The 27,186-nt window shown below is 43.9% G+C and overlaps 1 protein-coding gene across 1 annotated transcript in view; it reads right to left on the reverse strand.

Moving 5' to 3' along the window:
• The window catches only part of TMEM39A (transmembrane protein 39A), a 266,042-nt gene that overhangs the window by 118,506 nt on the left and 120,350 nt on the right, over positions 1-27,186 (reverse strand). The window contains exon 3 of the mRNA XM_086935575.1: positions 1,210-1,432. Coding sequence (XP_086791701.1) covers positions 1,210-1,432 — 223 coding nt within the window. The remainder of the gene's footprint in view (positions 1-1,209; positions 1,433-27,186) is intronic.

Genomic DNA, 27,186 nt, shown 5'->3' on the forward strand with positions numbered 1-27,186 from the left:
GAGCAGCTAAAGAACTGAAGACCTGCTGTGGACTTCTGGTGCAGGCAGAGTTTGGCGCCAATATCGATAATCGTGACTGAGTGACTTGTCCTGCAGCTGAGAAACTACCAAGAACCCCAGTAGACTGTCCTCTTATTTTCCTTTCAGGAATGGCTTTTTCCACCAGTCTGTTAAAATCTCCATTCTCTAAAGTTAAATGTGGGGCAAGTGAGTGTGGCCTGATGGGGGACATGTAGTAGACGTGCAACTGCTGAGCATTGTAGATGTATGAGAGTTGCATCCATGCCAGACAGAACATGCAATTTTAGATTTTGTGATCATTTTCCCTCATGGCTTTGTATACAAAAGTATCTTATGTAGATATCCTAAACATATGACGTAGATCTCACTTTCCAGGGCCTATTTTAAACACATCAATTGTAGGGTGAGAGGCAGGAGGAAAGGTTTGATTTCTTATTAGTTTTCCAAGGCGCTGCATCGAGTGCATTTAAGCAAGGGGAAATGTACAAATGTTGTGTAATTTTTCTCAATACTATGGTAGAAATTCATTTTTTGCTGGGTCTAATCAAATAGGGTTGACAGCCTTGGAAATTATTCTGAATAATATACATGATTACTTTGTTGAATTGGTGAGTACGGCCACAAAATGGTCTTTTCACGCAGAGAAGATGGCAATCTTGAGTGGAGCAGCTTCCGTAAAGTTCAAGGACGGATATGTTGGGTGGACTTATTCAGGGTGATTTTGTCCTTTCCCATTTATTTGTGGGATCTCAGGTAGTTGCTCAACGAATAATTAGATTTCTTGCTCGTGTGGACTTTGTAAAGAGAGAGGGGCATTGACTATTGGTCAAAGGGTCACATTATTGAGAGATATTAGTATGTTTCAGGGAAATTGTGTCATGGAACTACAGAGATTCTGTTGGGGAGTGTGGTTTGTAAGTAGATGATCTGGAGCTAAGTGGGGTTACTGTTGTTGTAGATTGTGGTCTTGAAAGGAAGATCCTGGCGGCCCGTCCAACACTGATCTGTGCTGCCCTGATTGCTGATCATTATATATTTGGCCATCACTTAAAAAGAAAAAAAAAAGTACAGAGCGAGGAAAAGCAAATGCTTATGATGTGTGAAAGCGTTTCACGATTCTAGCTCGTGTCAATTCTCCAGTGTAGCTAATACAACCTGCGCAGGTGTGGACAGGGCGCTGCTGCTTACCAGCGAGGTACAGGAGGCAGGATGGTTGTAAGGGTACCACCACACAGTCTTATAGATGTTGATGTACTGGATGAAGAGGGCCACCAGCAGGTAGATGAAAAAGAGGAACTCGAAAAGAAGGCTCCCGTCCAGCGGCAGGTCAGGGATGTGGCAGTGGCGTACCGGTCCTGGGGTGATCAGCGCAGTGATAGGAGGCGCCGAGAGGCCGATGGCACTTCCATTCCTGAGAGACAGAAGGATGGAAAGTAAGAACAATTTCCCAGCATGAGCCAACAGATTATGGGTTTTGCAAAGTCTTAACAGATATCTATATTGTTTCTAAAAAAATACAATGCAAAATATATCACCCAATCAGTTTCCTCCCAAACTAGGAGGGAGAGTAATGTTTTAAAAACGTTAATAACTCACCCATTGTTCACTAGAGTTATATATAACAATGCTCTACTTGGCAGCTTCCCCCAACCCCTCTGAGTCATTGAAGAGCACCCAACAGGCAGCAGTCCAGCTCCTCAAATGGCTAAGTAAATGTATTGGCTCTCTCTTCCTGTCTGCATCACATTCAAGATCTGTTGCATCGGCTACAAAATGGTCAACTCTAACACCACACCGCACCTGGCAACCAACTTCAAGAGCCCAGGGACTGTTGGCCAGACATGAAGCAACAGCAGCCCCAGGTAGGAAGCCAATAAATGCAAGAAGGAGAAGTTGCCAGTAATTCTTCAGCTGCCCCCTGAGGGCTTAGAACTCTCTCCCAGGCCAGGTGTGCCAAGCTCTACCCGTGCACTTTGGGAAAGTGCTAAGGAGCGTCTGCTAAAGTGCTTCAAAGTAGCCGCCGGACTATCCAGCTCATCGAAGGAGCGCTTCTCAGCCCCACATTCCTTGACTTACTTCCTACCCCAATCTGCTTCCTCCCAGATAGCACTTACTGCACTAATAACAGCTAAGCTTCTGCAGGATGGCATCATTCTGCGGCCACAAGCTCTGCGGAAGAAGACTCCCACAAACAGCTATTGGAACCCGGTCAACCCTATTTCTTTAATTATTTAATTGTAGTAAAAGACAAGACGTGGAGCAGGGGCCTGTCTGGGGAAAGAAGAATTAGCACAGAAACACAAACTTGCAGGTTTTTGAGTTTTCACAAACATTTTACAGGAGTGCACCACCAGGGTGAGAAAGGGGAGGGTGAACCCCAATGACACGCCACCATTTTTCATGGGGATGTAGAGAATATCTATTTTAACAGAGAAATGATTTTTTGCCCATGAATGTTTTTTTAAACTTTTAACTGAGTTCTCAAAGTAATCCACCATGCCGTATCCAGCAAATTGCCAGCGATGCTGATGTTTTGGCGCCGGTGGGCAAGGAGTCTCGCTCAAAAACTAAACTTTTTGAGGATTTCCACTCATACCTACACAGTTCTACAAATCCTTGAAAATGTGTAAATGTACGCACATCATAGACCTAGTTCTATGAAGTGTAGTTGTAGTCACCTTTTTTTAGATCATCCTGTAAAACACTATCTACCTACCATACATACATTCTTCCTCATTTCATCAGACTGCACAGATTTAAAATCTGTCCTCTGTTTTCATAATTTCTCTATACAGTGTCTCATTTACCTCTAACTTTGGAGATGCAACTTCAAGACCTGGCAAATACTTTGGGAAACTGCATCACCAAGGGAAGAAAGAAGAGACAACCAGAAGCAGTGAGGGGGTAGGAGGTTGCTGCGTTACAGGTGGCTCCCCTCCATTTAGACCTCTTGAAAAAGTCAATTGCACCATACTCCCACCAGGAACATGTTGGATGAAGCTCAAAGCAAGCTTCTCTGCTCTACAAAGCATAGGATGCTAAGGATGCTATGGGTGACTTCAATGTCCTACATCTACTTTTCAAGACACTTGTCTTTAGACAGGATGATTGCTTGGTGGGCTGAGCTCCCACTGCATAGAAAAGTGTAACCTGCACAGGTAAGGCGGACTGACCCTTTCCTGCATCCGGAGCAGACATTATGCATGGTACTCAGTTGTAATAGTAATAAGAGGCAATTCCCTTTGTGGTGTGCACTATGTTATAATCTGTGTAAGTCTCTACCAGCCAGCCAGAAAGACAATGTTCTAGTTTGTGCACTCAACCTTTCACAAGTCCCATCACCTCATCCATGCGGTCTGTCCTCAGGGCGTGTGTGTACCCAGATTACACCCATGCCAAGCCTGGCTCTGCAGCAACTTGTTGTGTGATACCAAATAGTCAGGTATGTCAGCGAGCGAATGCATTTCCTGCATAGATGTGCTTGCAACCTGCAGGTTCCAGCTTGCGTCAGTCTGGGCGCTACCAAAGGCGTAAACAAGTGGGGTTCGGTCTTTGTAAGATGCAAGAGGCGTATTTTCAGCGAGCCATTGCAGTTCTGCAACTTTTCTGTTGCCAGTGAAGCCATTAATTACACAATAATGCACACAGTAAGGCATTTTTAATAAAGCCCTTGCTACTTGGCCAGTCTGCCAACTTGTAGGGCTGTAATGATTAGTGTCACTATTATTCAGCTTAAGTGGCCATTACAGTAACATCCTGTGGAATACAATAGTGTTGTTACCCCAATCTCCAGGACAAGTAAATATTTTCAGTTTTCTAAAGTTTATCCTCTGGCACCATTCTCACCAGGATGTTGCTGCACCTGCCTGCTGTCAGCATCATCAGAAAGCACTGCTTGCAATTAAGATGATGTAGTCCCATCACCGCCCTTTCAGAAGTAGCTTCACGTTTAACCGGCAGATCACACTTGGTTTACTGTCAGGCCCAACTCAGCCTTTGATCCTTCCAAAGCTGATGCAAAGACGACAGTTCCATTGGGCAATCCCAGCGGCTGGTTTTACAGTTCTGGTATGCCTCGAAAAGAAAGCAGCTACTTACCTGCAACATCAGTTTTGCCTCTTGTAACTCTTTTAGAGTCACATGCTTCAATATGTCGGGATCTAGTGTTTGGTTTCAGAAAATATCTTTATATATACTTTTGGGTGTTGCAGAGCCATCCTGACCCATCCAGATGCCAACCCATAAGTTCACAATGCTATTCAGATTAGGTTTCCTCTGTTCTGTGAGATGTACATAAAGATTAATGGAGCCAATCTTTAGTCGTGTTACTTTGGGGAAGCACTACTCCCTTCAGCGAGGAGCCAGGAGGGTCATGTGAATTTAGAGGAGTTTCAAGCCATACCACTAGGGTTACAGGTAAGTAACTAGTACTTTTGGCAGCATGCACCTATTCTACATTCATATGCTGAGCATCAACTATACAGTTCTACTTCGCCTTTTCAGGAAAGGGACTTACCTGTCGAGTACCAGTAAACAAATGCCATGAAGGCACCACAAGATCGTTTGATGCTCCTGTTAAGTTATAGATGGTTCCCCAAACTATTTGACCTCATGCTATGGACACTAATGTTCGGAAGCCTTAAGAAAACAAATTATTTTTTTGCTTGTACTTAATATTTCTCCCTTCACAAATTTCCTGAATACATGGCTTTCTTCTTCATATCCATTTTCTTTTTTCTTCTTTCTCTGCTGCTATCCTTGATATGGTGTCAACACGTCACTTGTCACTTTTGCATTCCTTTCCTTTCAGATCTGGTGTATTAGCCTTGATCTGTCTCTTCTTCTATTTCTCGGACTCTTCTTTCTCCCTCACGACTAAAGAATATTTCTGTGCTTGAGTATCTGGGCAATAATGTCAAAGTGTGCACTGATAGTCAGTCATGTAGCAGCTGCGCATATGCTCTTAATGAACACATTGCCAATGTAAACTGAATAACCTCCCTTTTCACCTGCTGGGTGTGACTTGGATTTTCCCAATATGGTTTCCCTTATACAGTAGCACTATAAACTGAGTTTTTCCAATTGACATATTGCTGAGAAAGCTCCTTTTTTGCCTTGTTGGGCATAGTTTTTTTCCCCAATAAGGTTTTACCTTCCAGGGAGTAACGTAATTGGAAGGCTTCTACAATCCGCCTAGCAATAGTTCCTTTTATGACAGGCTATACGACAGATGCGGCCTTCCAAAAATAAAATGTAAAATTTTTCTTATGAATTTTATCTGCTACATGTATACTACTATCCAGCGCACGCAGTAATTGTTCCGCCAATGTTTTATGGTTTTGCAAAAATACTGGTAGTTGAATGGCTTGATTAATGTGGAAATCAAACATGTATGGGATTTGAAGTGTCACTGCGTATATTTCACTAACCCTATGCAAGAAAGTAATCATGATTAAAATGTGGTTTTAAGTGTTAGATGATTTAAGCTAACCTTGTGTGCTGGTTCAAAAGATGAAAAGACTGGTCTACTCAAAACAGTGTTTACATTTAAAAAAAGATTGCAGCTAGATATGGTGGCGATCCTCTTTGCTCACAACAGGAAGATTTTTTTTTAGCAAGTATCTCAAAAAATATTTAGTGTCTTTTCTCTGGGACCTTTTAGATGTGAAAAAGAGGTCACTCTAGAGAACGAGGAGGTGGGATGGTGGTGAGGAATCAGAAGTTAAATGGAGTATCCACCAGAAAGAGAGTTATCGAAGGTAAGTAAATTGTTCTTCTGCTGGATACTTCTAACCGCAGATTTCTCACCTTAAAACGGATACCAAAGCAGTTACTCCCCTAGGTGGAGGACCATGGAATGAGCTCAGGCCAAAAGTTCTTCTAGAACTGAGTAGGCACAATGTCTTTCCTTAGAGGCCTGGCTATCAAGGCAGTGATGCTTCATGAATGTATGCACTGACGCCAATGTCGCAGCATGGCAGATATCAAGGACTGGCAACCCTGGCGGCAATGCAGTGGTAGGGACCTTGGCCCTTGTGGAATGGACTCCTAGAGCTTCTGGGGGCTGATTCTTGGCTGTCCCCCCAGCTTTTTGCAAATTGTGCATTCACCACAAAAAAGAGGTGCTGTGGATCGAAGCCTGGCAGACAGTGAATGCGTCCTAGCATTTACCTGCCTACCTGAGGGGCAAAAGCGTGTGATGCTCAGCTTGCTTGCAGCCATCGTACCCCAGAGGAAAATAATATTGACCGTAGTGGGTGCCCTACTGGGAATGCCAAAAAGAAGACTGTCTGCTGAGTGAGGTCACCTATTTTTTGAAAAACTCCATTGTCTGCAACAATTGAGAGCATGTACTTGAAAACAAAGTCATCAACAGTACTGATTTATTTAAGAGAAGCGGCATTATAGAGCATTTACTTTGCATTAGTGTAACAGGAACGAAAAGTAAATTCTCTGTAAACAAAACAGCAGTATTTGTTTATTTACAAAGCAATACTGATTCAAGACATTTAACTTTCTTTTCTTTTCTACAAATGCGAAGTTATTGCTCTGTAGCTGTACATTTATAGATGGGGAGCCAGCGAATGAATGGGCAGAGGCCAGTCAAGGTTCTCCTTTGACCTTATGATAAAAGTTTAAATGGAATCTTTTTTTTTTTAAAGTGTATTTCTTTAGTATTTTGATGTTTTGTATTTCAGTACATTAAATTATTTTACTGCATTGAGTAACATTTATCAAAAGTGGTAGTTTCAGAAATATTCATGAACCCTAGCAACAATATCAGTTAATCAAGAGAAATTAGTCAGTTGTCATGCGCCCACTACTAGTGGTCTATATTATTATTATAGACAGGACAATATTCTAATAATTCGATCCATATAAAGGGGAAGTTTTGGTATAGTGCACATCCTGAACTCACATGTTTGAATGTGCTCTCATTTCTGTAATGAACATGAGGTTCAGTGAAACAGTATTTGCCTAAGATCACACAATTTGGTCAAGCAGGAAGCTGGAGTTCTATTATAGATTATTACAGCAAACACAAGAGAGATTTTTGGGGCCAGCGCACATCCTGAATATCTGGTAAAGAACGAAAACAAGGCTCAGTGAAATAAAGCATTTGCCTAGGGTCACACAGATCAAGCAGGAAGCCAGGATTGATCCCTGCTTTTTATCAGTTTCACGCTGTGCAATTCAGCAAGTAGATGGGTATCTCTTTCTGACATCCTGGGTATCTCTTTCTGACATCCAAGGTTGATTCTGTGTCATTAAATCTTGCAAGATGAGATTAGAGCATAGGTGACAGGCAACATGTTATTGTGATTAAGGGAGCCTTTTTCGGCAGATTACCATTTTATTTGGACATAGCTAAGAAATGACACTATTACATTTTTCATCAATGCAATTCCATCATTATGGGTTTCCGGAGTAGCGTGCTACTCGCCCCCCAAAAGAAGCGCGCTTCAACACCCCATCAGGGGTTACAAGCGTTATTTAAACATAAACCTTTTTTCCCTTTTCTATCCTTCTGAATCCAAATAATGGACTAACCTATCCACCACTTAAATCACTTTCATATTTCACTATACTCATTAAACACTAATCCTTTATGGGTTCCAGAGTAGCGTGCTACTCGCCGGAGAAGCGCTTCAACGCCTTGTCAGGGGTAGTAAGCGCTATATAAATGCAATTACAATACAATACAACCTGCGGTAAGAGTGTCAGGAGGCTTGTGGATCTGGTGGAGACCATAGATGTTCTCAAAAATAAAGAGAATTTCAACTGAATGTAGCACTCAATATTGGGTATAGTCATATCAACAGGAGGCCGGTAGCTAAACAAATTGTCATTATAAATATCTACATACGATCAACGTATATACGGCCAACGTAGAGTCTTCAACAATAGAACGACTTCGTAATATGATTGACCAGTTACATTATAATCCTCTGAAAAGAAATTGTGGGGGATTGCAATATCCAACTGTCTGTAGGATTGTTAGACCTATAGGCACTGTCTATACCCAGGGGGCTTTCTGCCCCTGTGGTGGTTGTAGAGAAAAAGCTCCCTAGAGTTACTAACCAAATCATGGAAACGCTTATCATATGTGGGCTGAAGATACTAAATGGTTCTACACCAGCTGATCAACCGCCATGTCCAACTTTTGAAAGAGGAGTATACAATAGCGACTTAGACTATATAATGATGGACAATTTGTTTTAGCCACATGTAACTGATATGGAAGTTGTGTCTAGGACAGACAGTGACCATGAAGCACTTGGTGCCCAACTGAATGCTACTGGTCTATTGGATTTAACTCTGCCCAATAATATTATTAAAACAAGGGTTTGCCAAGTAATAAGAAGAGAGTTAAGTAGGCAACAAAAGCTGAAAATACTTCCACTCAGTCCTAAATGTATAAAATCGTTTGTCGAAGTACTGACCCCATTTGAGATTACGGTTTATCGCCCACTAAAGTTTTTGCATCTTCATTGTCACCTGATGGAGCATCTGCGAAATTTCTTCACGAAAGTAGTAAAGAGGGGTAATCACTCACAATATCTCCGAGGTACACCCAAGAATGTAGGGCCTTACTAAATTAGTGGTTTTAAAGGCAGTACAAAAAGGGGATTGAAGAAAGATTAGGGAGGCAAGAAGGAGGTTATTTTATGTAAGACTAAACGAGACAGGGAGGCTGCGTAATGGGAGGAACTCACTGATCTACGTAATTGAAGCATAAAGCCTTTTTCGGACTTAATATGGAATGGGTCGTGGCCTTTAGAGAAAGATCTCTAAGTCAAGTGCAACCTGATGAATGAGTTACCCATTTTTTAGATCTATACAGCAAATGGCCAAATGAAGCACCAGCAATTTGGCAGAGAGTCCCTGACAGCCCATAGTGGGGAAGAGTTTGGGTTAGGGGGTGGCACCTCTCTAGAGTATAGCAAAGAGGAGACCGGGCACGCTCTGCGTGTGAGAGAAAAGGCGCCTGGACTTGATGGCATTCCTGGAGACTTATATTAGTCGCTGCCAGAAATTTGAGTTTCATATTTAAATACCCTGACAAATGCCATTGTGAGGGGTGGGGCAATCCCACCATCTTGGAGAGGGTCATTATTGTCCCCATTTATAACAAGCATTTGCAATGCAATAGGTCTCACATTTGTTGGAGTTGGAGCTATTGGCATTGTAAATGGCAGTTTTTTTGTTGCAGTAGAGTGATGATTTAAAGAAAAAAGTGCACACTATATCATATTTTAAGCTTTTATAGCAAATATACAGTAAAGCTATGGCTATATTAACGTAAAGCGTGTGAATGGATGAATAACAATACAAAAAAAGAATCTTAAACCGCAAGGCGCAATGTGTAGCAGGTGACCGGGACTACCTATCATTCAATAAAAATACACATTTGAAAGCACACCCATAGAATGTGGAACCTGCAAACTTTAGGAAAGTGGCTGGCACCAGTGTGGTGACAGAAACATAGGGGTTCGTTTTTCAGTATATGGATATGTGCAAATGCACCACGACATGGTGTCCCTTATGTTTTTATTTACCATTTTAAGATGGTTAGACACCCATCTTGGAGAGCAGCGAGGTAGGACCTGACTTAGCTTTGTGTAAAATAAATAAATAACACATAGGAGAGGCAAAGGAAGCAAATATACTTTGGGGAGTCGGGGTGCAACATGTAGATGGTGGGGGGTAGATCTGAAATGTTAGTAGCAGACAGGGGAGACAGTAAGAAGAATCATGCACTCCAAAGGGTGTTGGGTTTAAAATAAATTAAAAATCCGGGGTTCATTAGTACATCGCCCCAAAAAAACGAGCAGCATTTTAATGTTTGCACATTCTGCAAGTGCCTCATGCAAGCATACATGGGAGGTAGGAGGAACAAGCTAAACAACGGAGGCGACATCGCGGGCGCACTCCCTGCATCCGGTTCAGATGGCGGCGAAACCGAAGTCAGGCAGCCTTCGTTGGGACGTGGGCGGGCCTGCCAAAGAAACAGGAAGGAACCGCCAGGGAGGACGTCCGGAACCCTGCAGGCTCCATGCTGAAGTCCCGGCCCCATCAGAGGGAGCGGGCGGAAAGCAAGGCAGACTGCATGGCACCAGAGGGAAGATGGGGCTCCTTAGTGGTGAGGAGAGCCCTGCGGCGTGCCAAGAGACGGCAAGGGAACCTGCAGACCGAGCCGGTGAAGGAGAGCTTGGCTAGGTGCAACGCGTTCATAATTGAAATCCTTTATGTCTCCTGCTATCTTAATTTATTTTTCCAATCTCTGAACATCCTCGTAAGTGGCAGAGCAGAGGGTGTCCACAGGGCACTTGGCATTTTTCAAAATCCGTAGTGCAGTATCTTGGCATGTCCGGGCGCCGTGAGATGTGCACGCGTCACGCCGCAGTACGCGTTCACGAACACGTGCACAATTGAAATCCTTTGTGCGAGTGCACATGTCCTGTCCCCCTTCCGAGGCAAGTCGACAACAATAGATCTCGCTGGCGACAGCGCTTCGCTCTGCGTCGCCAGGCGAGACCTAAAAAGGGGAACCAGAAGGACCACTCCAATTATAGGCCGATAAGCCCGATTGACAACAGTCAAAAAATCTTTTGTAGCCCGATGCAATCAAGACTTCTAGCATGGTATTCGGAACACAATATCCCTTCTGACAATCAAGCAGGCTTTAGATCCAGTGTTAGTGCGCTGGACCTGGTGTACCACTTTAGGACGAGATGTTGGAAAAATGTCACCCGGAGACAGCACCATTTATATGTGGTCTTCATAGATTTGAGGGTCGCTTTTGACCTCATGCCCAGGGATAACCTTTGGAAGGTAATCAAAAAATATGGTATCCTTAAGGATCTTCTAAAAATCTTGAAATTACTACACAGGAATAATTGTGTGCAGGTCAGATGGAACTTGGGAGGGGATCTGACGGAGATGATACCCATTAAGCGAGGAGTGAGACAAGAGTGTGTGTGTCCTTGCCCCCACACTGTTCAGCTTGTACATCAATGGAGCAGTGGATTGGCTGTCAACCTGCAAGAAAGATAACATAAGGAAACCTCGGGAGGGGCAGTATCACCAGTTCTCAAGGTATATAAGGCCACGGCACGCGCAGGGCTATGTACGGGTGGAATTATGGGGATGTGCAAATGTGTCTCTGCTTACACAAACTGAGAACAAATTTATTAGGTCCTTGTTTAGCTTACCCCCCAGGCTTACCACTTATCCCTTTACGCTTGAATTGGGTTTGACTCAAATTAACATTGTGGTGCTCTTAAAGATTTTACTTTATTGGTTGCGCCTCTGGGCGAGGCCTGAATTGATGCTCTACAGACAGGGCCTTGCGGAGCTGGTTAGCATTGATAAAAGTGTGCGTACCCCTTAACCCAAGAAGGTTAAATATCTGTGTGGATTTGTTAAAATGCAGGAAGTGCTCTACCCAAACAAAATGAACAAAGCAATTGATACCAGGCTGAAAAAAATATTTTGAGATACCATTTAGTATGAGATTTGGAATAATCAAAAACTTGGGAGCCTCACTCAAAATTGGTTTGCTGCCCCAGACGGAAACCTAGTATTATGTATTGCTCTTATTAAAAAGTTAAATTATGTTATTGCTGTAAATGCTTTTATGATTTTATAAACAAAAATAAAGTATTATTGATTGAAATGTCACTAAAATCAGTTGCCGCAAAAAACGCAATAGTCTGCCGCAAAATTTCAATTGTTGTGCCTCAAAATGTCAATTGTTGTCTGCCAAATTTCCTAATTCCTGCTGCAATATTCCGGCGGGAGGGCTGTCTTGGCCAGTGAATAGCAAATCTTAATGTCGAGTACTACCCCCCTCAAGAGGGTTCTCTTCTGTACTGCATTCCCTTTCTTCACTCTGAAGAAGCCCCAAAATGTTATCGTCCACTCGAAGGTCCTTGAAATGATCAAATTAAAAACTTAAAGCCCTTGTGGGGTTCAACTAATGGAACCTCTCCTCCTCTTCCTAGAGGGAAGAAAAGAAAGCAGGCAGTGTGTTCAATTAGCCCAAACAGAAAGAATTACGACTTTCGGTAAGAAGGTTGCTTGAGTCCTCAGCACCAACTTGTCTGGAAAAAAGCTCGGGTGGTTGCACTAAATGTGCCTGCAGTTCACTCAACTGATGAGCTGGCGTAATCGCAATGAGGTAGACCTTCACAATCAAGAGATGAAACGAGCAGCTATGCATACATTTGAAAGGCACACATATGAGGAATGTCAAGACAAGGTTATGGTCCCCTTGTGGTATTTGTGATATTACAAACGGTTTGGGATGGAACATGTGTGTCAAACCTTTAATAATCCTCGACACAAGAGGTGATTTAAACAAAGATGGTTGGTCTGACAAATAGAGAAAGGCCGAAAGTGAACACATATAAGATTTTACAGTCTCCGATGGAAGGCCTTGCTGGGCTAAAGACAAAAACAAAAGGACGCCCAGCAGCTAGGCCTGTAGCGAGCATCTCACCATGTTACCTATTTGTACTGATGGGCAGCAGGAAAGCATTCAGGGCCAGACGGATGGTTGTAGAGCAAATAGGTTGATGTGGAGCCATCCCACCATTGGAGACCAAAAGCCTCTGATCTCAATTTACCCCCAGCAACTCCCACTAACCCAGCAGCGATGTGTCTGCCACCATCAACAGCTCTGGGTGGAGGAGGGAGAATTGCCTGCCATAGGACAGACTGTGATTGGTCAACTAGCTCTGCAGATCATGGGCCGTTTCGTCCAAGACCGGAGTATGTCTGAACCGGGGCCTTCATGATGGACCAACTGGGACTTCACGTTCCACTGTAGGGCTTGCATGTCTCATCTGGTGTCACTGACAAGGAGGATGAACGAGGCTAACATGCCAATACACCTTAGAACCCCCTTCACCTGGTTCGAGCCTGAAACATCAGGATCATATCCTGAAAGTCTCAGACTCATTGCAGCAGTGGAAAAGGCTTGAACTCCAATGAATGGAAGCCCTTGCGATGTGACTTTGGCTCATTCATGGTAAATCCCAATGATGCTAAGAGTTCAGCTGCTCTTGCTCTACAAATAATTGGAAAGAAGATGGAGAACAAACCACATTAAAAACGACAGACATAAAGCAGCCCTGAGACAACACCATCAGAAAATCATCAAAGAAACCAAGAAGAAGGCCCTAGCAAATAGAATCAACAGCTCCAACAGTGGCAAGGAAATCTTTGCGATCATCAAAGACTTCACCTCACCAGCCTCCAACACAAACAGCATCACCCGCGTTGCAGAAGCTCTGCAACATTCTCTTGGATTTCTTCAGCAACATAATCAAAACCATCTACAACAACTTAGACCTCCAACTGAATCCTTGCACTCTCGCACCTAGCCTACCCACTAACAACCACAAAAGCACCCTTACTTCATGGGAAACACTACTAAAGAAACAGCCAACATTAAGAGGACTATCCATTCGGGGGCATCAACGGACACCTGCCCCCCTACATCGTTGCCCCTATCAGCGAATTCCTCACCTGCATCCTGAACAACTTAATCTGCACAGAGACGTTCCCAGATGCCTAGAAACAAACGATGGTCAACGCACAGCTAAAGAAAACTTTGGCAGACCCCACTCAACTAAAACTACTGCCCGATCTCCCTTCTATCCAAGTCATGGAGAGAACTATCAACAAACAACTCACTCACTACCTCAGAACAACAGCTCCTCGACACCATGCAATCAGGTTTCTGGCCCAACCACAGTATGGAGACTGCCCTCACCATGCTGATCCTGGTATCGCTTTGTTCGCCTCCAGCAGAGGCATGACTGTAAGGCTTCCATTTTTAATTTCTGTGTCTTTACATACTAATTTAGGAAAATTAAGTCCAATATTGATCTCAAAGTTTGAGCCCACATCTGTGAGGATGTGTACTAAAACACTCCTCGAATCCTATCTATGTGGGGAACTTGTTCAATTGTCTGCCCCCTTTTGCAATAAGTGAAAATGGAAGTAACAACATGTTTCTACAATTCATGAAAGAATCTTAGAGACAGCAAAGCATCAATTTTGATGCTCAGAGCTTTTGAGTTTGCTAAAATGATATATATTTACTTAAAGAGGCTTTAGGCCAGTCCTTTTCTTCCATTGCTCTGCTGTTGTCATTAATTTTTAATATCACTCACTACAGCATACAACGTTAAGAGATTGCTCAGCTCATTCAGCTATTAGTTAACTTCCCTGATGAGTGACGGCATTCTTCTTTTTCACAAGGCGTATGTTTGAACATAACGTAGTTCCCCTTATACTCTAGGGTTTTAGTGATGAAGAAAAATGTTTTTGTTTTTGTCCAATTTCTTTTTTTTTAAATATATTGATGTGGGTACCGCAGTTCCTCCCAACAATATGGTTTTATAAAAGAAATTATAAAACAAAACTACACTGGCAAAGTCAAAAGACTAGTAGCCAACCCAGACCTACTGGCTTTACAATTGCTTATTTTTTACAGTATTGGCCAGTTTAGAAAAGGCTCCAAGCCTGATAGGTAGACAGGAACTGTGCTGAAAGACAGTATAATTCACCTCCATGAAGGTAAAGCATATACAAGAACTTAATTAAAAGAAAAGACAGAACGCTTTTGCAACGAGAAACCTTAAATACAGAGTTTAAGTCTTGTCGGACAAAAAACATTATTTCTGGTTCCATCCAGAACGATTCAGTCCAAAGGGTCAGTTTTGGACTGAAACCCAACAAAAGCCTTTTCTCATCTGGAGAAAACTGTCCTCAACCGGTTGAGGGTTGTTTTTTGGCAAGCCCGTGCCAGCATGGAGGTTCCATTGGCTTCAGTGACTGCAGGTATCCAGTATACGGGTGGCACCCCACAGCACATACAGCACATACACTTCTTGCAGGTGCATCTGATGGGGCACCTGCAACCGGGGCAATAGCATCAGGTGACGCGCATCCCACTCCACACATACGAGGCTCCATCCTTGTATTGACTCTGCCAACCTCCTGGAAGGATGCCCCTTCTGAGAGCTCTCGGGTGAGGCACTCCTTGGGGAATTCTCCATCAAAGCCTCGTCAGGCGATGTAGCTACTTGCATGGCTATAAGTGTGTAAGAGTTGGAGGCCTTCCTATCAGTGATGAAGGTGGCAGGAATACCTCCTTATTGAGATCAGCTAAGGGCAAGGATGTAAGAGTAACGCTGCAAACCATGTCTCTTCACCTAAGCCACTGTGTCCTCAACAGTTGGGATATAAAACTTTTCCATACTAGTGGTGCTGAGTAAATAAGTGGGTGCATCGCTGGGACTATGCGGTACGTAGGATTACATTCTGTAATGAGAGATTTTAGGCCTGTATCAATTTGGCCTTTATCTGTGAAACTGCGAAAATGATTTAGGTCCATAAACAACTGACAATTCATAGAAGCACATGGCTTGCTGCATCCACCACAATCAAGTTTTTGGGCTCAGCACAGTACTAGGTTCGCACTTTAATTAGTTACGGAATCCCTGTGAGAAACTTGGGATCACGGAGGTAGACCAGCGGTGGTTCTGTTGGATCGGAGTGCCAAGTTTGACACAGGGTCTCACTCCACAATTTCAACATGATCACAACTTAGTGGGATGAAAGAAAGGCACCAGTTTAAAAAAACAAAATACAACCCAAAAAGATAAAGCTCAAGGAGTATTATTTTACTGCCACTGTCGGGGAATCCGTCTGGTGTACCCCTAGCCCCATACACTCAATATGTGGTTCCATAGGTTGTATTTTTCCACTCCTACAGCTTGCAATTGTTTCTCTTGCAAATTACACACAGATTGAGATCAGAGAAGACAGTCTGTAGCTGAGAACTTCCAGCACTGCCTTAAGACGAAGGCAGAACGGAAGCCATCTAATCTGCTAAAATTAAATGGAGATAAGATAGAGGAGCAATTACATGGTGGCCCACTAGGCGGCCTGGACTTTTCTTGGTGGTCTGATTTAGGCCTACCTCCATCTCCGGAGCAGGGAGCATAGAGTATGGGTGTGTATATCGATAGTAAGCGCTCTATGAATATACCGATTAATACAGTCTGTTCCGTCAGCCTTTTTCCATATACATCAGCCTCAACAGGTTCTGCCTCTACCAGTAGATCAATGTAAAACGGTGATTCAATTAGTGATGTTATCAAGGGTAGACTACTGTAATTATCTGCAAGGAGGTCTGCCCAAAAACTTCAAATAGGTTTCAACTTATACAAAACGCTGCGGCCAGACTTACCTAATAGGCCGGCGATAGATATCAGTCTGCAAAGAGGCAGACGCAAGGGCTACAATGGCCCAACGATACAGAAATTGTTTAATCGCTCTGTAGCGGTCCTAAGTCATTAGCAAAGGGAAAGCTGCGATTAAATACTGCATTAGACTGTATCAACCAGCCTGGATTTTACAATCTGCATCAAGGCTATTAGTGAGATTCTGTGATTTAAGAAGGTGCATGTATTTAAGGTTACCCTTTCTTCAACCAATCTATCAAAATTCGGAATTATCTTCTAATCCGCATCCAATTTGAAGTGGACCAGTGAAGCTTTAGGAAGTCATTTTAGGCTGGGCTGTGTAATCTGCGTCTATGTTCTTTCCTTCGTCAGGACACCTTTATCTGGTATTAGTCTGCGCTTTATAAATCTGGAATTCATTCTATGAACCTTGAGGTTAGAATTACAGAGTTGTATCGTACAAAGCCTTGCATCTTGGCAGTAAAGAGTCCCTCTACTACGACTTAACTACTCTACATACACTACAGCCAAGTGACATCCTGTAGTTAGCATTTGTTTTAATTAACATTAATCATTTGTTTTCAATGCCTCTTTGGAACTGGATCTTTAAAAAGAAAGGTAAATAAAGTATTACAAAACTATCTTGGCACTGCAGCCAAGCTGGCCGTTTTCCAGGTCTGCTCCACCATCATACACTGAATTAGTGGCTATTTCTCCACTGTATGTCAAATTTTACACTGAAGGGAAGCAAAGGAGTGTTGGTGGATTATTAAATTGCACTGATTGTATAGAAACTCTAATGGATACTCTGTTATTTAATTATATTCCTTAACTTTGCCTGTGTTTCTAACAGTGAGTCAGTGGCTTTGCAGGGCTTTGTGGAAACCGGTTGGAGAAAGTGACAGAGAACTCTATCAGTTTGAATATTGATTAAGCTGTGGTTCACTTGAATACAGCACACAATAGGCATAGTGGAAGCGTCTTGATGTCTTGCTGGATTACAGTCAGGATACTGGTTTAGAGAGAAGCGGTCACCCACATTGTGACATGAATCCCTCCGGGGACCAATTTGTAAATTGCTGCACAAGTGCACCGAAGCATCACACTAAAACCAGGAACACCACTGGTTGAGAGGGAGTTCTGCTAGGCTTAGAAATGCAGCATTTAAGTGACTTTAATTAGATTTATTTTCATAACAAAAAGTAGCAGTCAAAGTAAAGTGTAGAAAGCTAGAAATAAAGTGCATCAGGGCTGTAAGCGTGATATTCTGGCAAACCAAAGGTATATCAAATATATCTTATAAAATATGACAACAACCACCAGGAACGAGAGAAGATCAAAACTACAAGAAGGGCAGCGAAATTTCGAATCTGCGACAAAGGACAATGGTCACAGAAAAAAGGGGCAGTCATTGTCACGTTATTAAAATACGCTAAAAATGTATCGCAGATATTCACCATACGGTCATATCTAGCCCCATAATACCTTGAAGAATGTGCACAATTGTAATGAGCAAGTGGAACATAATACAGGCTCCTGTTTGCGCCAAAAGATGCGCCAAAGACAAAGGCCTTTTAAAGTGCTAAATGAGATCTGGCCAACAACGCTGGTTCCTACTAAGGCTATCATCAAGAAATTGGTGCAGAACATTGAAAAACGCAGCTTCAGACAGCAGAGAAACCTGAACAGAAGAGTGGATCCATTAAAAATGTACAGAAGAGAGCTAAAACTGAAGGGGTATAAAACCCCAAGAGAACATGAAGCAGACTCTAAACACAAGTTATTGACCTACATCAGGTGATCAATACTATAACACCTCTCAACATAGAAATGAAGTCTGAACTCAAGAAGCTTGAAGGTGCTCAGAGAATTAGCAACAAGCGTGCTCCGCATTCTTGTAGGTATGGAGGAACCAGATAGGGTGGGTTTGGGGCTTCCTGAAGGTGTAAAAAAGCTCTAGTGGCGAAAGTAGGTTACAGCACTACCGTCCAGGTATAAACAAGTAAATGTCAACGAAAGCAGGACTTTAATAATCAGATTGGAAAAGTAAGAGGCCTAAAAATAAATCTGTTGAGTCTACAAGTGGACACACATAGAATCATCAAGAAGGACTCAACTAACAGGTACTTGGGTATTTTACCATCTAAATTATTCTGGAGCATTAAAAGTCAGCACCACCTAACATGGTTCCTCTTAATTCTGGTTCATGGTTCCTCTCAACAGCTTTAATGAAAGTGAAATATTATGATGTCTGAATGGATCACCTCAGTGAAAGATGAACCATAGTGTTTGAATGAAAGGACACTAGTGCCTTTAAAATCAATCAGGATTTTGCAGCTAAATGAAGACTAAATATTTGAGAGAGACGACAGAACTTGAGAAAAAAGCAGGAAGCTCTGGAAGACGTTGAAATAGAAGAAATACTGTAAACAGGAATCCACTTCCCAGCGAAATATCATAAAAAAAGGTGAGCCAGCTTCTAAACACTGGCCACAAAGCAGCTCTCTATGGGGACCAAAATGACAGTTTCAAAGAAAGCAACACAAAACGAGGATGGACGGAATACTGAACATGGTCAAACATTCAATCCCAGTCACAGATCTGGGTTTAATCCATCGTTATTTTGCTCACCACTACAATCCAGTTTGGATCCAACAATATGCAAATCAGCCTCGACCCTACTCTTTGTGGGACAGTCCAGTCCAAACTGCTTGACCAGGTCCTCCTTGGACCGCAAAACAAGCCTCCTGGGACCAGTTTCGGGCAATCATACCTCATCAGCCAGGCTAGCTTGAATTCAGTGGCGTAGCGAGCATAGGACCCACATCTGGGAACCCTTCCCACATAGGGCAAAATTGCAACAGTGGGAGTGAGTGTCTGAAACGTTTCCGCGCTCCGTCCATCATCTTATTGTGGTTGCTACGTTTGTTCTAAGTGGCTAGGGTATACCCAGACATGGGTCCTTTGCTCACTTTGCAACAGGAGACAAGCTAGTCTGGCTGATGAGGAGTGTTACCCCGAAACCGGTCCCAGGATGCAGGTTTCTGGTCCAGGTGAGAATAGTCCTGGCAGTTCGGGCTGGACTGTTCCCATGAGGCGCAGGGTCAAGACTGATTTGCCAGTGTCTGGGTCCAAACTGGGGTGGCTTAGTGAGCCGAAGAAAGATGATAGATTTAACCCAGATCTAATAGTGACTGGGGGCGAGTGTCTGAAAACTTTCAGCACTCCGACGATCATATTATTGTGTTTGCTAATTTCAAAGGAAGACTAAGAACCAAAAAGCTGGCTTGCCTCATTTTATTTCTAGAGAAACTCCTGTGTGGGGAGGATTTAACTTTGAAGATAACGAGGATGAAAGGTAACACATGAGTAGTTCTACTGTGAAGAGTCTTACGTTACTGGGATCGCAACACCCGCAATGCTCAAGATTAGGATCAGGAAAGCCTGAGGTGCGCCAACAAGACAAGTCTACCAAGTCAACCTGGGTGCAGATGCTGTGTTAGAACAAGTTGTCTGAATGAACCTTTGTTGCCGCCTCAGCTCTCTGTTCATTCCCTGTGCTTCAGTATATCCACCTGGGTGCGGAATGCTGGCACATAAACATGCAGCAAATATTCAGACACATACTCAATTTTACAGGGGACTTCCTACCTGACCAAAGAAAGAAAATTAAGAATGGAGAATCAAACAATTGCAAAACTGTAAATGAATATTCCCTCTCCCCTACAAGTAATTGAGAAGACATTCGCTTTATCTTGGCTATTGCAATCTAAAGTATTTCTTGAGGTCATGTAACTACTATTGGTAAAAGATTAGTGAACGAAAAACCAACATCTTCCACACATCTTCTAGATTAAAGAAAGAAATGAAAGTGTAAGTGAAGTATTTATGAAAAACCAAATGCAGCAACATGCCCTCTGGCACTTGGCCTGCAACATGGTAAAGGCGGCTGAGACGAATTAAAAGGCTGGAACAGAGGCCTCGCATTAATTTGGCCAAGCATTCCAAAGGGGCTATGCCTGACGGTAAGTGCTGGTCAAGGGGTTTACTGAAGTGCTTGCAGATTTCAGAGCCTTCAGGACATGAAAAAAAGGTTAAAATAAGACGAAAGCTAAAGAGGGAGCGGACCATAGTGGTGATAGGTCACGATTCTCTATCTTAGCTAAGGTACCGCCCCTTTAAGAGCCAGCACTTGGGTCTTTTTTGGAGACGCACTGTGCTCCCTGACATGTTAAGGTTTATTTTCAACCCCAAGGAAAATATTAAAGTGTTACTCGCTACTGTGGATAAACATGTGGTTTGTGGCAGCGCCGGCCACTCGTTCCAAAGTATACATTTTATAAAAGCCCCTGCTCGCAGCTTCCTCTCGTCCTTCGCAGGCCAAGGATGAGTGAAGGAAGCAGCACAGCTGTGTGCAGATGGGAATGTCCCCTGCACAGTAAACAGGTGGGTGCCCATGCCCTAAGTGCCCGACTGCATGTGAAGCCGCTGGTAAGCTGCCATTAATTTGGCCCTGGCATCAAGTGAATATAGTAGTATGTGTGCAGAGGCCTAAGCCTGCCCCGGACAATGCAAAGTCAAGTACAGGGAGGGGCGCACAACGCGTGCGCCTATGGTATGCAGGGAAGTACTTCCCATGGCCTGGTGCATCAGAGTGGTGGTGGTAGTGTGCCCTGCCTTTGAATCTACAGAACCCAAGTTACTGAGTCCATTGGAATTAGAGAGCCACTGATAATAGGGCTGTCGGACCTTAAACCCACCCAAATCAGATTGCCTAGGAGATTTTTCTTTCTGCCCAACATGTGCGCTGCCTGGGGTATCGTGGACCAATCTAAGACACAGATGAGCCCTAGGGGGAATGGCTGTACAATTCAGGGGCGCAATTTGACTTTATTCCGTGAAACGGATGAACATTTGGTCCGACGACTGCATATTCAGTGTCCATGATGGAAGAAAAACCCCTAGGCAACAATTGGGTCAACAATATGTAAGACCTAATCAAACACAGCTATAATATTAGAGACTCAGTGTACATAAATTCATTAAAACTTTATTTTATTCATGCAAAATTCTTTCACAATTATCATAGTCAATGTTTAGATAATTCCATGAACAAACTAAACAATAACATCACAAGGTAACTCATAAGGTGAACAAAAATGAGGAATACGATCAACAGACATGTGCTTTTTGACTGAACCTCAAAAATGACAATTGTTAATTTTCTACAGAACTTAATCAAAGATAGGCGAAATAACTGAAATGAACAATGTTTTAATCAAGTGGCTGGTTGGTAAATCTTCTTGTTATCTATTTGATCAGATATGTTATCAAATAGATACAAAGAAGATTCATCAACCTGCCACTTGATTAGAACATTGTTCAGTTTAGTTATTTCGCTTATCTTTATGAAAGAATTAGCATTACAATAATTAAGTTTTAATGAATGTAAGTGTAAACTGAGTCTCTATTATCATGTCTGCGTTTGATTAGATCTTACATATTGTTCAGACCAATTGTTGATTAGGGGTTTTTTCTTCCATTATTGTATTCCCCTGCCCTAGGAATCTACATTATTAGCAGGGGATCCTTGTTTTTTGACACTATATTCAGTCTCCATGTACATGCAGGAAGCCCACGAGGATTAGAGTTCAGCAGTATCTTTGGATTTCAAAGGAAGCCCACGATAAGCATCAAGGTCTGCCGCTCATTTTCACTGATACAGTGATCATGATGACAATATGTTTGCGGATGAAAAAGCAACACTAAGCTTACAAAACACCATAAACTCACTGGAAGAAAATATGTTACAGAGCATCATCTTTTAGATGGACTCTAAAAACCACTGAAGTCAGCCAGTGATGGTTAAATGGTCATTGACTCACAATGCTCTCTCCATAGCACTCAAATTACTCATTTAGGGTACTTTAGGGTGAGGAGATTCTGAAAATCCAAGATTATCAATTTCTGGACCAAACATCAGGGTCTACTTTGTCAGACAGGTCTGTAGGTGGGACTGGCAGTTTTGTACTTGCGGTGAGTTCCATGTGGAGCCCTTTGTGATTGGCTGGGTTAGGGGTGACCTGATGAAACCTTCTAATATTATAGATGAGGGAAGCCTCGTGTGCACGAGCACCCAAGGGAGTCATAGGATAGGGTTTGCATAATCCTGCTTGTAGGACACTCCCATAGTCTTTGTGAGAGATGATAAGGGACCAGGTCATGACACTGAATCCTTGTTCAGGGAGAACCACTGTTAGCTGATGTACTTGGTTGCCTCTTTGGCTATGTTTTTAACGTGGGAGTCCAGATGCAATTTAGTGCCCACAGTGAAGCCCACTGACTTGGCCCTGCTGACACTTATGGTGACGGTATCTTGTAATTAAGGGCAAAGACCTAATATGGCTCAATTCTCCATCAGCAATCGGAGAGAGGAGGAGGACTTCTATTTTCCCCGGTTACAGTTTGAGTCTTCTTTGGGATATACAAGATTTAATCTAAAGTAAGAGCCTGTGCGATCAAGGAATTAAATTTAATGTATCCTCAGGTGTAGCTGCCTCTGGAAGGAAATAGATGCAGTTTCTACAGGACTCTGCCTAGTGCCCCTCTGGTTGGAGATTAGGGGGCAGGGGGGATAATTGAACCCCGGGGACTTTGTAGAGAGATGATATAGGCAGAGTGTGGCACTGACCCCGACTTAGTGCGTACAGTTTGAAAGCCAAACTCTTATCAAACCCACCCAAATCAGATTGCCTATGAGATTTTTCTTTCTGCCCAACATGTGCGCTGCCTGGGGTATTGTGGACCAATCTAAGACACAGATGAGCCCTAGGGGGAATGGCTGTACAATTCAGGGGTGGAATTTGCAGATCTGTCCAGATGCTTGGATCTCCCCAATCAAAGATGAATAGGGAATTATCTTGAAAGTGAGATTTCACTGCTATAATGAGGCAGAAAACCAGACAGATGATCACCTACAATGTCACTTGCTTATCCACAGTCCTTTAGTGGACACACAACACGCCAGAGGTTTCACCAGGAAGGGACGGCCAGTAACAGGACGGAAAAGAATGATGTTTTATGAATCAATAGTGGGTTTCCTTTAAGTGGATTTACATGAGCACGTCGCAGAGTCTGGGACTCTGTGTTGACTGATGGGACACGTATGATCAGGAGTTACTGTGTTGCAAGGGATTCGCTGGGGCATTTACCAAGTGAGTAAGGTGTGAACTCAGTAGGTGCGGGCTTGGTGGGTTTCATCACTGCTTGAAGGCTATCGGGCAGGACAGGGCAGAATGTGTTCCAGCTGGTAGGAGATTTTCTCACCATGCTGACGTGGTCACAAAAGACAAGCAAACAGTCTCTGCTCCTTTAGTAACTAACTTTTCACTGACGCAAGGCACACATTATTTGCATTGTTTTGCTGAGAGTTTGTAGTTATTTCATTTAGTAGTTTGATTTCTTATAATTCAAAAACATCTCTTTTTGCAGTTTGTGGCAATAACAATTTGGAATTTGAAAAAGCTGCTGTGGTCTTGAGAACTTGAGCTCATAACCCTTTCTGCTGGAATCAGAGAACGGAGCGGCAAAGATGCAAGAGACTGCACCACTTATGTTCTTTGGCTCGCTGGGATTTACTTGGAGATGGAGACCATCAAAATCAGAGTATTGTGCATCACAACGTAAAGGAGTTTCTCAAGGGACAATTAGTCCAGGGTCCTTCCTCAATGTTATTTGGTGTTTCTATCACATACCTTCTGGGTTGGCCCTTTTTGTAGAGAGTGAGGCATAGGGGAAAGAGAGACCTCTGGATGTATGTATGTATGTATGTATAAAAGATTTTATTACGCGCTCTGCTACTACAGAGTATCCTGGCGCGATATGTGAACTAGAACAGAGCCGAACCAAGGAGGAAGGGAAGCAACTAGATACTGAGATTAAAAAGGTGAGTTTTTAACCCCTTCTTAAATTCTGCCAGTGTGGCTGACGCACGCAAAGAGAGCGGCAGGGCATTCCAGGATCGAGCTGCTTGGACAGAAATAGATTGACCACCCAATCTCACATATCTGATTTTAGGCGTAAACATCAGAAGGAGATTAGTTGATCGGAGTGCACGGCGAGGGGAATAAAACGTGAACCTCTTGTGCAAATATTGTGGTCCGTGTTGATGCAGGGCACGGAAGGCCAGGACCAGAGATTTGAACACAATACGATGGGCCACTGGAAGCCAATGGAGCTTTCGGAGATGAGCAGAAGCGCTAGTTCTTCTCGGGAGATGGAATAAAAGTCGGACCGCCGCATTCTGCATAATCTGCATTCGGTTGATGAGATATTTAGGAAGACCGCTAAAGAGGGCATTGGAATAATCCAGCCTTGATAGAATCAGAGCACGCTGAACCGTCTCTTTTGCTTCCCTATGGAGCAGTGGAAGGAACCTTTTTAGTGACTTGAGGGTCGCAAAACAGGTCGCCGTAAGTTTTTTTAGATGTACTTCAAACTTAAGATCCTGTCCGAACCAGACCCCCAAGTTTTTGGCCGGGCCTCCAAGAGAGCTGGGACAAGCAAAATCAGGCGGCCAAATGAGATCCTTAAAATTGGCCGGAAAGTTGCCATAAAACAACAGCTCTGTCTTGTCCTCGTTGCATTTAAGTTGGGCTGACAGGAGCCACCGAAAGACATTGGATAGACAGGAGCAGACGACACTAGCATCTAGGCAATTCTTAGGCCAGGTAAACAACAGCTGAGTGTCGTCGGCGTACGCCATTATTTTGGCTCCCCACTGCTCAGCCAGATAGATCAGCGGGGTCATATAAACGTTAAACAACAGGGGGCTTAACGTCGACCCCTGGGGGACCCCTGTGCTGAGCTTCTTGGGAGACGAGGCGTAAGGAGGCATCCAAACTTGCTGCGTCCGTTCCGACAGAAACGAGGACAGCCAAGCCAGAACCGCGCCTGACAGTCCCACCTCTGCCAACCGATTCAGCAGCAGAGCTTGGGGAACCGTATCGAAGGCGGCAGATAAGTCCAGCAAAACCAGGACCGCTCTGCCGCCTCCGTCCAGACACTCCCTGATGGCCTCCGAAACTTCCACCAGAGCCGTCTCGGTGCTGAAAGCCGCCCTGAAACCCGATTGAGCCGGGTGCAGGGCCTGAGAGGACTCAATAAAATTATTCAGCTGCCTATAGACAACCTTTTCACAGACCTTCGCCAGTGCCGGGAGCAGCGATATCGGACGATAGCTGGACGTGGCTAGAGGGTCCAGGCCAGGCTTCTTAAGGAGGGGAAGCAATTTCGCCTGTTTCCAGCAGGGTGGCACAGAGACAAATTGACCACCTGAGTGGCCTCCTGATATACCAAGCTCGCAGCTCCCCCCAGAACCCTGGCGGGGCAAGGGTCAGAGGGTGAACCCGACTTTAGTGACTCCAAGATGGCCAGCACGTCCGCTTGCACAGCTGGCTCAAAGGTGGTAAATTGGCTAGTAGATTGCTTCCCCCCAGAACAAGCGAAGGGTGACAAGGGCCGAAGAAGCCCACTGGAATTTTGGAGCTCCTCTTGAATTTTGATGATTTTATTATCAAAAAAGCAGGCCAGTTCTTCACACCAGAGATCGGAGGCCGGAAGAGCTGGTAAGGCAGCACAGGGAGAAAGGAAACTCTGAACAATGGCAAAGACTTCTTTGCCATTGTTGTCCGCCTTCTCTATCCTTTCTGAGAAGTACCTACTTTTGGCAGCTTTAATTTCGGCATAGTAAACCTTCTGCGCCTTCCGCAGATCACTCTTCAGATCAGGGCGGAATTCACGGCGCCAGGCTCGCTCCAGTTTTTTGCAGCCGGATTTAAGTTCCCTGAGAGCGTGGGAGAACCAGGGTTAAGAGGGCGATGACCTGACCCGTTTACTGCCACCTTTATTGGAGGGCACAACGGCGCTTTGTTTAACCCAAGCATTGAATAAATCCACTGCAGACTCTAGGTTAGACGGCAACGTTGGCCGGTTAGCCAGAAGCGAATCTGAGAAGGTGGTTACATTTATTCTCTGGGCGTGAGCTTAAGGGGCAGGCAAATCCCTCAGCACTTTAGAACCTAAGGGCCAAGTGAACAAAATTAAGGCATGGTCCGACCAGGTAACCTTCATAGGGGGTGACATAGTGATCTCAAAGTTAGAGCAGACCAAATCTAACCAATGACCAGCCTTATGAGTGGGAAAGTTCACCCATTGTGTCAGGTTCGCCAGCGCAAGGACATCAGCCAAACCCCTTGATTCAGGCAAATCCCCAGTGTCCATATGGATGTTAAAATCACCCAGCAGGAGATAGCTTCGTGGGCAATATTGAGGAGGTTATTGTTCCCCGGGCCCTCAATTTTTCTCGCTACCGGCATAGACGGGGGGCGGTAGAGTAGGGTGCCTCCCAAAGTGAAGTGGGGGGAAAGAACCACAGCAAAGTGTAGCATTTCTGAATCGCCAAGTAAATCTGGCGGTTCACTCACCACTACCCAGTGGTCACGATAGATTACAGCCACACCGCCACCCCTGCCAGATGGTCGATCCATCCTCGCGATCCTAAATCCGCGTGGAATAGCAAGTTCGATCACCGGCATGCAAGACTCAGTGAGCCAAGTTTCGGTAATAAAAAGGAGATCAAGCTCCTGGCCATCGAGCAGCTCAAAGATATCGGCCGCTTGGCTGACCATAGATCTTGAATTAATCAGTCCAGCTTTGATATTATCTAAATTGGTCCTGGGTATAGGAACAGGGGTAGGTTGGTGTATAAAACGGAACCCGCATGCCGGACAACAATGCAGCGTAGTCTCATATGGGTTGGGTAACCAACAGACCATAGAGGGGGTTAAAAGCTTACAGGTTGTTTAGTTTGGAGACAAGGTCTAGGATGGGGCCATGACTG

This window comes from Lissotriton vulgaris, chromosome 8 (genome assembly GCF_964263255.1).
Source record: "Lissotriton vulgaris chromosome 8, aLisVul1.2, whole genome shotgun sequence".
In the NCBI taxonomy this organism is placed as follows: Eukaryota; Metazoa; Chordata; class Amphibia; order Caudata; family Salamandridae; genus Lissotriton; species Lissotriton vulgaris.